This window comes from Numida meleagris, chromosome 13 (genome assembly GCF_002078875.1).
Source record: "Numida meleagris isolate 19003 breed g44 Domestic line chromosome 13, NumMel1.0, whole genome shotgun sequence".
NCBI classification, from domain to species: Eukaryota; Metazoa; Chordata; class Aves; order Galliformes; family Numididae; genus Numida; species Numida meleagris.
Window position 1 is genome coordinate 5,806,554 of NC_034421.1, and position 13,403 is coordinate 5,819,956.

At 42.3% G+C, this 13,403-nt stretch overlaps 1 protein-coding gene across 1 annotated transcript; it reads left to right on the forward strand.

Moving 5' to 3' along the window:
- Positions 744 to 13,403, forward strand: TEKT4 (tektin 4). The gene is made up of 6 exons (XM_021411723.1): positions 744 to 1,573; positions 7,397 to 7,467; positions 8,892 to 9,035; positions 10,273 to 10,495; positions 11,303 to 11,457; positions 13,042 to 13,403. Exons 1-6 carry the CDS (start codon positions 869 to 871, stop codon positions 13,256 to 13,258), a joined length of 1,515 nt encoding a protein of 504 aa, XP_021267398.1. The 5' UTR covers positions 744 to 868; the 3' UTR covers positions 13,259 to 13,403.

Consider the following 13,403-nt stretch of genomic DNA (forward strand, 5'->3'; position numbering starts at 1 on the left):
CCTGGACCCCAAGGAGCCCGCTGGTGTGGGTGGCACTTGGCAGGCTGCGGAGCACATGGGTTTTTCTTTTCTACTTTTTTACATCAAAAAGACATTGAAGGAGAGACACGCCAAGCCCAAGGACGAGAGTGCCCTCTGTTGTAACCACGCTCTCCAGCACTCTCCCATTGCACTGAGCCTTGCCTTCCCCTCCTGCTTAGTGATGGCAAACCCCCTGAAATTAAATTAAATTCGAGTATAAGCTGCCTGTGTCCCTCCAGTTGAGAATTACACAGGAGCATGCTGCAGCAGATGGATTTCACAACACCTGACCCGTGACGCGGCTGGATCGTGCCAACTGCCTTAGGAGTGAGCATTTGGGGTTGGAGTGATACAGTGGGGTTGGAACCAGATCTTTAAGGTCCTTTCTAATCCAAGCCATCCTAAGACGCTAAGATTTGGGCACAAGCCCCCATCCCCACGGCGGGGCCTCCCCATGGGCCTGGGCCAGGCACCAAGGGCCAGAATCTTATCAGGATCCTCTGTTGTTTCCAAAAATTCTCTATTGCACAGAGGAAGAGAAGTTCCTCAGCACAAAAGGGGGGCCAGAAAGTAATGTGGGGGCTTCAGCATATCTTTATTTTTACAGGCGTGCTCGCACGGGTGAGCTACAGCAGTTATTACACCGCACGCCAAAGCCCGTGCACGGGAACCCTGCCACCCCTCAGGGACGCCGCCATGACACCGCCAGCGCCCCCTGCAGGTCTTGCTGCGTCCCCATTGGGTGCCCCCGTCACCACGGCAACAAGCAGCTTGGAGGCGGTGGCGGCAGGCCGGCTCTCACCCTTTCCAATGGGCCCTCGGGGCGAACCGGCGCTCTGATTGGTGGATGAGGCTACGAGGGGCGGGCCGTTCTCCCGCCACCGCCTCGGGTTTCCCTTCGCAGGAGGGGAACCCGCCTCTTCATTGGCTGCTGCCGTTGCCATGGCAACGAGAGGACGCGGTGCGGCCTAGAGGAGACACGGCCGCCATGGAGCATCCCGAGGGAAGCCCCAGCGGCCCGGCGCCGGCCCGGGTGCTGCTGACTAAAGAGCCGGCAATGCAGACAGTGCCTGCCACCCAGCTACCCATGAAGGTTTACGAGGCAGCGCTGAAGACAGGGGCCGATTCCTCCAGCGGCCTAGCCACAGCCGGTTTCCGCACTGCCAAGTACCTGCCCCCCGAGTGGCATCAGAGTAACTACAACCTGTACCACAAGGCCTTTGCCAGCTGCGAGGAGGCCGAACGCAACATGGGCGAGGCCAAAGAGCTGTCCGAGAGCACTGCTGCTGCCACCGAGCGTGCCCAGAAGGAATCCACAGCCGCCCTGGGCCAACGCCTGCAGGACATCCACTTCTGGAAGAGTGAGCTTCAGAAGGCAATTGAGGAGCTCGACGCAGAGACAAACCTGCTGGCAGCCCAGAAGCTGAGGCTGGAAAGGGCGCTCGACGCCACTGAAGTGCCCTACGCCATTGCCACTGATAACCTGCAGTGTCGGGAGAGGAGGCAGCCCCCAGACCTGGTCTGTGACGAGGTGGAGAGGGAGCTGCTGAAGGTGAGCATGATGCTGCGGTGTTGGTGGCCCTCCGCCAGTGCTGCCCTGATCTCTGAGCAGCTTGGTCAGAAAGTGCAGCTCATGAAAGTACCCTCTGGCAATTCACAGAGGTCTGTTTCCACTTCTGGGCAGCCCAGACTCAATCCCAAATTGAGGAAGGATTACTTAAAATCCTTCCTTTCTTTAAAAAGTATTAAAAATCACTAAGTACACCCTGAGGAGACTAGGTCTCTTACCTCAGACCAAACCCAAGCAAATTCAAAGCATAGGTTTCCAATATGAGGCTCAGCATCCTATTCTGATACTAATCATTTTCCAGAGTCTTCTTGGATTGAAGCCTCCCCCTCTATATACTTAAAAATGCAGTACCCTTTGAGCAGCCTATTCGGGACCAGAAAATGCTTCTTGCCTGTTTTTCACGCTCAAGTGAGCAGTCTCTGCCTTTTACCTTTACTACAGTCTGATGCTGTAGCCTTGCCAAGGTGGTGATCTAACATCGAACTTACTGTGTCTCAGCACAAGCCATCACTTTAATTGTACTGCAGAACAGCAGCATGGCTCTCTCCAAACAGTACAATGTAGTTTTGTGACACCTGTATGAGATGACAGCTCCAGACATGCTGGGAGGCACAGACAGATGGTATTTCTGACAGTGTGACTTCAGCAAACCTGGTGCTCTCCTGAAATTTGCTTGATCCTTTCTGCCCCTAGAGGACTCTACTCCAGCTGACACTTTGTTATCTGTCACCAAGATCCAGTACAGCATGTAGATTGCCTTCAAACTAATGCAATTATTCTGATTGCTTATGGTACAGAGAACAGATTCTGGGTCATTTTTCATTCTTGAATGATACATTTTCTAGTGTCCCATAAATAAATGATCATTTATTGGCCTGCAGCTTCCATTATACTGTGTAAGTATATTCATGATGAGTTACTGATTAACACAGTTGATTAATGTTTGATGTTAGAAAAATACTTAAGAGAATTACAGAGCTGATGAGGTGATAGTATCTAGTAATATTTTTGATAGGAATAATGCTCAGTGGTAATCAATACTTAGAGGTTGCTGTAGTCAAAAATAGAAAAATGTGAGAATTAGCGTATAGAATATTTTAGCAGCGTGCTAGTCTGCTTGGTGAATTGCTACAAGATTCACATGACAGAAAATTATTTTCATCAGCTGCTGCTGTTTTAGAGAAATGTGTGAAATATAAGACTTACCCCCACAAAAAATCCAACTTTCTGGAAGGATTTATCTCCTGCATTTCTTTCCTCCTGATCTCTGTGCCAGAGAATAGTTTGTTCATTGCTAAGAAGTCCATCTGCTGCTGCTAATTCTTCACCTGAAATTATGATTCTCTGCTTGTGACGGCAGACCGTCCACAGCCAAGTGGGATGTCATCAAAAAAGAATGATGTGAGTTCAGCTGAGGCGTGTGTACCAGCAGCAGATGGACTCTTGAGAAATGAAGATTTTGTTGCCATGCCAATGACCTTTGCAGTACAGAAGGAAGAGTATATAATATGAGAGGAAACCCTTCCCATTTTCACAGAGGGATAGATTTTATGGCACAAATGTTTGCAAATAGATTTTCTAAATGTGCCCTCTGTGGCTTGGCCAGCTCTTTAAGCTGCAGCTGTACTCTGTACCTCTTTCATTTGAAAAAACAAGAAAAACCCAGTACCTTTTATTTCTTACTGTCTCCAAAACCAAATTCTTCACTCTTAGAGCTGCTCTTCCATGAATTCTGACTGCTCACTGTGCAGATTTCAGAGTTAATGGCCCACTTTACTGGTAGCTCTGTGTTCATTTACTTAGAGGAGCTATGCAAATCTTATTACTAAAGTACTTACTTACTTTTTATGAATCTTGCTTACTTGTCCAGCCACTTTCTAATCTTAACAACTTAATAAACAGTAACTCACGGGAGATCAGGAGTCATCCATTCTCTTCCCATGCAAAAATGAGAAAAAGAAGAAACATTTTTCCAAAAGTAAGCTGTGTGAGGAAACAAACATTCTTTTCCTTCCACAAGGAATTGTAACTACACAGTTAATTTATATTCTAGGGCATTTTCCTTGATTTGAAATTTTTCCTCCTCTACTAGCAGCCCAGGCTTGTACTGGCTTCACTGGAGAGCATCTTCACTGCATTCCTCCCAGCTCTTGGGGATAGATGCATGGGGAATCTGCATGTTCAGGGGAAGAGCACGTCTGGACAAAGGATTGCCTTTCACATGGTCACAGAAAAGCTTTGCACAGGGCCTCAGTTTTGTTGCTACTTTCAACTTTCTACAGCAATGACAGATGTTCCCAGAGCATCCTGCTGAGACAACCACCTTTCAGCAGCCCCTTGGCAGGTGACATTTAATGAGAGAACACCAAATGTACACACACAAGCAGTTTTGAATCCCTACATTTAATTGGGCTTTCACTATCTGTTCAGCAGGAATCATTTCAGATGACTCACAAGTAAAACAGAAGTATCTCTGATGAAAGTTTTACGTATCCAGATAAGATTTCATTTTTTCCTATTTTTTTTTGGCACACAATCTATTACTTTAAAGGAGTTTTGGTTCTAGCTCATCCCTCCTATTTGCTTTGCAGGATAGAGTCATATTTAGATTACCTACTATGATACATACGTCAATTAAATAGCAGCTGAAGGAATGAGGGATTAAGGTATTTAAGTGAAATCTCCTCACATGCATAATAAAATCATCTATTACTCAGAATTTCGTAGACTCCACTTAGCAGCATATTAATCTTTGCTTAATATGGTTCTGGTTAAGAAGAATCTGAAGGTTGCAATTCTTTCCCCTGTAAAGAGTGGCCTTTGGTGACTAAAAAGAAGACAAAATCTCTTAAGTGGAATAGTTATTTATTTGAGGTGCTGCATTGGAAGTAGCAGAATTCAGTAAAGGCAATGCACGCATCTGATTTCTATGAAGTTTTTGCTTTCTCAGCCTATACGACATCTCCCCTGAATCCCCTTTGCATCGGTTTAATGATGGTTTAGTATTTTTACGTGCATACATTTAATACTGAAAATGTAAGCACTAACACAGGACTTGCCAGATAGTGGTATACTGCCAGTAAATCATGCTTCAGCTGCATATATTCTGCATTTCAAGGTTATTTCTGCATATCCAGTGTCCAGATTCATTAAGTGAGCGCCAGATATGACTGTGGTCTAGGCAGATGTAGTTACATTTGTCATTTTTTTTTTACCCAAGGACTGTATTTGACTCAGAATGTTGATTTGTTATTCATTTGCTTCAACAATGAAGTCAGCCCCAGTATTCCCTGGTGCTGAAGACAAAAGCATTAGCCAAGATCCTGTCAGCTACACAAAATTTTAAAAAGGGGAGAAGGGATACAGTTGTACGTATGCTTACCAGATGCAATAACGGGGCAAGGAAATCAGAACCCCTTTCCAAACACCGTTATCTGTAACTTTGCCAAGCGAACCAGCACACAGTAGGACAGTCCTCTACATGGACAACTCTGTAAAAGCAGAGCGCTCCAGTGTCTGCAGGCAGTGGATTCTCAGCTGACTCTGGCAGACCTGATATTTACACAGGGTTCACCCGCGGCCCTTCTCCCACGAGCTAGCCACAGCGACACTTGTGGGCTGGCTGGGTTGCTCTGTGATGGCTGGCAGCATGACCTGCATCAAAGGATCTCCACCTTCAGCACGGTGCTACAGCTCCTCCCAGCCACACAGTACGACTTTTCAATTGCTTTAAAAGCTAGGAGAAATCCTCGACTAGATAAGTGTTGAAAATTCATTGTCATTTACACCTGCTCGCTCACTTTTAGGTGAGTCTTAGGTTGCCATTAATTATGAAAACTGTACCTTCAGTTTTAAATATCGTACTTGAGTGCATACCTCCTGAAAATGGAATCTATTTTTTAATTTGTTTTACGTCACTCAACAAGGGAGTTCTTTATTTTGGGGCTATTTCACTTTTTCCATGTGAGAGACTTTAATTGCTAAAGGAAAGCTTTTCTCATTTCAGATTGTGCATATTACTCACAGGAAAATGATTGCCTCTTTATTTACATGGAGACTGACTGCCCAACACAAACAATATCAATTACTATAAGAGTAATTTCAAGTGGTAGCTCTTTCTAACACTTAAATCCTTCTGATTTTTGACAACTCAGCCATTGTAATATTTCCTTTTTGCAGGAAGTGAGTCCTAGTGTTCTCCCAGTTTGTAAATTGATACCTTCAGCTATGGATTTACTTTAATTGTGCTCTTTTAGACCCTTAGAAATAATATTTTCTCTCCAATCTTGATTGTCCTTTTCCATTTAGAAGGAAATGATCTTTCTTATGCTCCCCATTGGTTTCTTGTGATGGAGAAACTGACACTGCAGGGACATATGCACTCATTTATTTGTCAAGAATATTATGAGGATCAATGTGCACCAGCAATGTTCTGCTGTAAGTCATTAGTTAGTATGTACTCTTAGTTGTCATTGGATGACTGTCATTAATGCACAACACCTGAATTAGTTAGAAGCTTTTCATATCAGAAAAGCTTTTTAAAAAACACTTGATCTTCAGGTATTAATGCCTTTCTTTAATAAAAGAAAGAAAACATGTGTTGGTGTGGCCTGTATGCAGTGTATAACCACCAGTTCAGTAAAATACTTCACAGAACACTGATGGTTAATACCTAAACCAACATTTCTGCAGTCAAAAATGAGAACCAGGTACTACTTGTTCTGTAAGAGTATTACAAATGATGGTCTTTTTTTGGTCTGATCACGTTTGTGTTGCAACGAACGTTCCTGCTAAAAGCAGCACAAGCTGCAACTTCTGCTCTCAAGGTGAGAGAGAGCTTTGTGGCTTTGAGCAGTCACCTCTTGTAGCTGAAGGAACTTGCCCCTCCACCAACACCGCATAGCTGAGGTAATTCTGTAGTCCTTGATACTGTCCCTCACCAGAGGCAAAAGCAGGTTGTCTAATAACAAGAGTCAAGCTGTAGGCACGTGTCACCAGGTTTACCTTGGGATGGCTTTCCTGTACCTGCCGAAGCAGACAATAACTTTAAACCACAGAGCAGTGATTTTTATCTTTAGTTAATGTAGAGCATTCAAAGGAAGCAAGCCAATGAAAGATTATGATACTGCCACTCCTTTACGTTAAGTATCCCCTTATCACCATAGTTCAGGCAAATGGTATTTTTGGAGATCTGCAGGAATCTGCTGGAAGCTGCTGCCTCATGCGTTTCCAAGATAAGCGCTTGTTGCAGAGCAAAGCAGCGTGCTCTGAAGGTGTCTGCAAGGACTGTGCAGATTCTGGCTGCCAGTGTCCTGCCAGAGAAGCTGGTCTGCTGCATCACACCCTGGTGCAAGGCAGCAGCCCCTGGCAGCTGAATTTATGCTGCCGCTGTCCTGCCCAGCTTCAAAATGACACCTGGGTTTTGTGCAAGGCAGTGACTCTGGACTCACGCTGAGCATGGTGCTGCTGCCCTATTTGTTCCCTGCTTCAAGGCTGCGCAAATAATTCAAATGTTCTGTTTAATCTAAAAGAACATACGCTTTTTTCATAGAATACACATGCAATATGCAAATAACAAATCCCCAGGCTTTAGAAGTATTTCAAATATTGCTGCCTTCCTAGACTTATAGCTGAGTTACTCAGTATTTGCTAACTCCGGAGAGAATCTTGTCTTCTAATAATAAGGTAAGAGTGGGTAATGAGTGGGAGATTTAAGTATATATCCACAACCATTGATATGAAATCGCTCTGCAGGATGGTATGTACCGCATTGAATATCATAGAAGTCTCAATGTTTTTATCTAGGAAGCTGAGCTTATCAGAAACATCCAGGAGCTTTTGAAAAGAACTTTGATGCAAGCTAGTAACCAGATGCGGTAAGATTGTTTTTGCAACACCTCAGTCATTAAGTTACATAGCCAAATAAACCCAAAAAGAGGTACTCAGTGATGAAAGCTAAGGATTACCAGGTAAAGTTACCAGGTAAAAGAAGGTAAACCCTTCCATAGTTTCCAGTATATTGCTTTATATTTTCAGTCCTAATATCCAGTATATGTATTCACTTCTCTAATTTTCCAACATTAAATGTAAATATAACAAAATATTATCTGGATATCACTGTCTTGTTACAGCAATGATATGTTTGTGCTGTAAGATCTTTCACAATAATTTATGTAATCAAAGGGCCTTTTCAAGATGAGTTTCTTGCCGCCAGATGTCAGTGTGAACTTGTGATATAGAACTGAACTCAGACTTCCATATCAGTATTAATGTTCATTACACTTCAAAAGGATTATTTACCTTTAATTTATATCAAACCTTTTGGAAAGAAGTTGTTACCCAAATCCTCAGGTTAACTCTGTATGATGGCGTTAACTGCTGGAAACCTTGATATTTTGCTTTTTTTTTTTTTAAATTTGGTTCAATTTATTCTGTTCTACCAGATAGAAATGATTATAGAGGTGATTGTTCTGCCTCTATAAGCAGAGGAATTTAAATAGCTCTGTTACATCAGTAACAATCTCAGAGTAATCCACTGAGTTTAGGCTTTGCTTTTTATAATTGTTTAAGATTGTTTCAGTACTATCATTGGCCAGGAGGAGCTTTTTAATTCTTTAGGTAAGAGTGACATCTAGTGTCAGCAGTTGATAAAGTCCCACAGTCTTCTGTACTCTGAAGTCTTTCTAATTAATTGGGTGCAATGCAACTCTTAAATGACAAGAAATCATCTGTTTCCACACTGAACGGCATTCTTCCTATATTTTCCCAGGAAGAATTACACTGTCTAAAAGCTACAGTCTTTGAAATACTAGGAGGAGAGCTCACAGGATAGTACAGGGTGACTTCTTGGAGGTCTTAGGGTAAGGCCCGATATGCTAGCACAAGTGGGGTTAGGTGTCCTGTTAGCATTGCTTGATGTCTTGGGAAGAGCATTCTGTTGTTATTAGAACATCTACCTGAAGCTGCTATTGAAAAAGCCACCTTGTTTCAGGATTGGGATATAAAATCCCCCAAAAAACCCTAACCCTAACCCAAAACAACTTCTTTGTCACAGGCTACAGAAACCCTAAGCCTTCAGTGGGCACAGAACAGTGCTGAAGGTCTAGGGAAGTAGCTCACACATCAAGCTCCCTGCCCTAGCAGACGGCTGGGTGAGAAAGTTTAGTTAGAAAAGTTTGCCTTCTCATTTTCATTCAACAGGCAAAGGATCAGAGCCTAGCTTCATTAATGAACATGTTAGTTTTGCTGAGTTGTATTGCTTTCCACTAATCATGTATGATAATAATGATGGCCTTTTCAGATTAAATCGAGACCACAAAGAGGTTTGTGAAATGGACTGGTCAGACAAAGTTGAAACATACAACATTGATGATAAATGTGGAAGATACAAGAACCAGAGCACCAACATCCAGTTCTATCCTAGCTCAGTGAAGTTTGAAGAGAGGTGAGCAGTTCTTGTCATTGTCCTCCACAGTAAAACTGGCAAAATATAATATATCCTTTGCATCACAGAAAGCTGTAATGCTGCTCTGAAGTAATGGTACTATTGCTGTTTCTTTGGATGCGTGACATCATGCTTTCAAAACAGCTACTTAAATAGTAACGGTAGTGCTACCATCCCAGCATGACACACCACTAATGGCAAAGTAGATTTCCTCTATACAAACTAGGTTTGTTGAAGCTTTTCTCAGAAATAATTGGCTTTATACTTTTAAAGTCTGACCTAACTCCTGTTAGGACTTACTACTGAACACCAACAGGCATGCCGTTCTTTCAGGAAATGGAACTGCTGCTTTCTGTACACAAAGTGGCTTATTACTACTACTTGCAGTAAATCTAGTAAGTCCCCCCGCCCTTTCAGATAATTTTCATATGACACAGTATCTGTAATGCAACAGAAAGCACAGCAATGACAACAGAGCATCAAGGTCCTAGGCTGCAGCAAGTAAGAACTTGCTCAAATACAACAGCCACAGGCACAGAAACAAAGGGAAAAAAAACTACTTACCTACAGAAAGCCTCAGGTACACAGGGATCTCCAGTGAGATACCTTTTCCTCCACTGCCATCCTTTAAATGAGGTCTGGGAAGGGGTGGATCCTGGCTCCACCCCTTCCAGTCACTCAGGTGCACTGCATGCACCTGAGCTCCCCTGGGTTTGCCCTGCCTTCACACCAGGTGCTAACTCACTGTTTCAAGCCATGACTTAGCATTTCTGCTCCAGCGTCCTAACTACTGCAGCTTCTTCTGCTGCTCAACACGGCAAAGTATAACCAGAGATCATGTTGTCTTTGTTTTGAAGTATACAGAGACTGCAATGCATGCATATATTCATGTGTTTATTTGGTGGTGACTTAGCTGCTTGTGCTTGCAATTACCGTATATATACTTCTTTTGGCTAAAGATGAAAGATCACTGGGTGATCTTTTTGTCATGTGTTACTTCCCTCAGAAGCAACAAGGTGAATGAGAGTTCATTAATTTTATGAAGGACTCTTATTCTTCCTTCTTGGTAAGTCTAGACTGCGTGCAACATAGCAAAAACAAGGAGAGATATCCAATGCTTTTGCAGGGGGAGAATCGACTTCAGATTGTATTCCTAGATGCAACTTGAACAAAGAGTAAGCTTCCAACCCCTACAATTCTGTGATGCTGTTTATATATCATTCCCTTCATCTTCCAGTGCATCAACACCAGAGACATGGGCCAAGTTCAGTCATGACAACATCTATAGGGCAGAACGAGAAAGATTGGCTTCAGTTAATCTTCGCACTTTGATTGATAACATTCTTCACGATGTATCTGAGGACCTGAGGATGCAATGCGCTGCTGTTAATGAGGCTTTTGCCAAACGTTGTGTGGAGCTGGATGATACAAAACACAAACTAGAGCATCATTTGAAAGAAGTAAGTGTCATTTTTTGAATGCTGGCTACAGCCGTGATAGCATCTTCTGAGAAGATCACACTGGACTTATCCTCTAGGACAAAATTCTTAGTCCATGTCAGGTATAAAACACTGTTGTGTCAGCTTAATATCTGATAAGAGCCTTCAGTGCTGGATTATGGCTCCAGTTCAGCTTGTTCTGCTGCCTGCAGTGCTTCTTCTGTAGTGTCTTCATTAAGCAGTTCCTGGCAAATGAGAAGAGGTATCTTTGGCCTCTGCATCTTCTCCAACGTGGAGCAGCTCCTGCTTCTGTGTTAGGCCACTGGGTAGTGTAAAAAGAATAAGTCATTCCTTAGTACTTGTGGGTAATGGCAGCTGGCAGACTATTTTCTGCTTGTGTGTCAGTGCTTATGATGGAGAAGGGATTCAGAATTTCCTGGCTTTTTCTATTTTCTTCACTAGAAATCTATACAATTCCAAACTGTTCAGCAGTTCTTAATTTCACTCAAAGTAACTTGAACTTTTCTTGGATAATTTACAGTTAAAAATTTACCATTAAAAGCAATTCAAGGAGGTGGGATGTGTTGTCAGGAAGGCTTTTAATCAGGCTACACAATATTTTCTGCCTCTTCTTAGACCGGAGTTCAGATTCACAGTGTAGAAGTAGAAATAGAGAGGTCAAAACCACCTTTGCACTTCCATTTATTTTATATTCTGACCAAATATGAGCTCAAAACTGTGACTCACTAGGACCATGAACAAACGTATAGCACACACAGAGACACTGTGCATTTTTTTAAAACAGTTTTTCTTGGGTATCTTTTTCAGACCCTGAGGGCAATAGGAGATCAAGAAGCTAACATTGTTGCTCTCAAGCAAGCTATCAGAGACAAAGAAGGCCCAATGAGAGTGGCTCAAACAAGGCTGTATGACAGGTCTTTTAGGCCCAATGTTGAACTCTGCAGAGACGCGGCACAATTCAGGTAAAAACTGCTGAGCAAGTCCTCCAAGGTGTCCATTCTATCCAAACGTGATGTAAGATAGCATTTGCACTTTTTATTGGAAACACGTGATCTTTTGCTTTTATTACTAAGTTTGATTCTGGTATGGCAGAAATAATTCAGTTGTCTGAAATCACTGCAAGGAAGACATTATTTTAATCTAACGTATTGGCAAGTAGACAATCTATGCACACCAGTCTGTCATTTGTCTTTACGCTTTTTTTTTCTCTGAACTGTGGTTTCTTCTTGATTTAGATGATAGAAAAAAAAAAACCTGACAACTTGTGAATAATTTGCAGCCCTTTTGCTGTTAGCAAAAGTTCACCACAAGGTGGACTATGTGCTGAAAGAATTATGTTTCAAGTGCTGAGAATGTAAATAGGCTGCACATATCCATAGTCTGAGACATGTCCTTAGTACTCAGAAGAATTGGGCTGGTGGCATTTGATTTTCAGTAATAATCCATTTTAGAACTGGAGGTCAATAAATCCTTTCAAATTAAAGGTCTGAACATCGCATTTGTCACTTCTGATCTCATTATAAGCCTTGGAATTGATTCTCCTCCCTCACATCTTCTTGCCCTTAGGAAAAGTGAGGGATCAGCTTTTGCAGGCTTACCATGTACTTGCAGCAAAGATGCCTGCCATTCAAAGCCAATACACTGTATTTTGTACAGCAAGGAAGAAGTTACAGTTAATCTGAATGCTTTATAGCATTGCAGGCACACTCATTTAAGTCCTGATTCTGCAAATTATTCTTGTGCAAGCCTCTCAGTGTGTACATTGCCTTTAATGGGATTCAAGGAACATGCAAGCCCTTTGCTGAATTGGCATGTATTTAATTGCCATGCTTATACTTATACTATACTATACCTACGTGTTTATATTTACTCAGTTCCCATAGCACACAAGGATTTTGTTTTCCCAGGAAGTAAATATGTGCAGACAGAGAGTGCAGAAAGCACCCAACCCCCATTGACATTCAGTTGAAGTGATGTGCTTTTTAAAAAATGGTTTGCTGCTGTTGTGCCACTTCTTTAAAAACTCATATGCAGTTAAAGATCGCTTCCTGATCTCTGGTACAAGTATCATCTTTAACTCTTGAGCTTTATGCCAGTGAACAGATATCGAAAACCAGGCTTAAAGAAAGGCAGATTCAGTCAAACTGGTGACTCATCCAACAAGTTTTGTCTTGTATTTCTGGGTACAAGTGTCCTACACAATGGGATGCTTGTGAAGTGAGGATGGATAGTTCCACTGTAGTGGCAAAAGACATTCTTAGTACGATCAAAATAAAGGGAAACTTGAATACAAAAGCTATGAAAGCGAGTTCCGCTTTTCACTAAGTGCATAGTACCAAGAGGGCCGACAATTCTGAGTCTGTAGCCCAACGTCTCCAACACTTACCAGGTCCTCTTCAGTGCACTGGGATCAGTACCTCCTGCCCCTGTTGTTGAGTGTTATGCTTCTATAGCTGCTGATTTTTGTTCCTGTTACAGTTCATGTGTCCTTAGTAACACAGACAAATTTCTGCTCGTTTTTATATTACTTATGTAATTCTGTTCAGGTTGATCAGTGAAGTTGAAGAAATAACAGAATCCATTGAATCTCTGAAGAAAAAACTGCGGGAAGCTGAACAGTCTCTGAGGAACTTGGAAGACACGCGGATGAATCTAGAAAAAGAAATAGCTGTGAAAACAAACAGTATTTTTATAGACAGGCAAAAGTGCATGGCCCATCGCACACGCTACCCTACTGTTCTGAAGCTAGCAGGTTACCAGTAGTAATCTCGGTACTATCTATGAAAAATCTGGAAGAAAAGCATCATCTAGTATCTTTCATAGAAAATACGTGGATACTATTATACACAGAAGTACTGTGTTCACTATTGTTTTCTTTTATCTGGATTAAAATGCATTAGTGTATAAA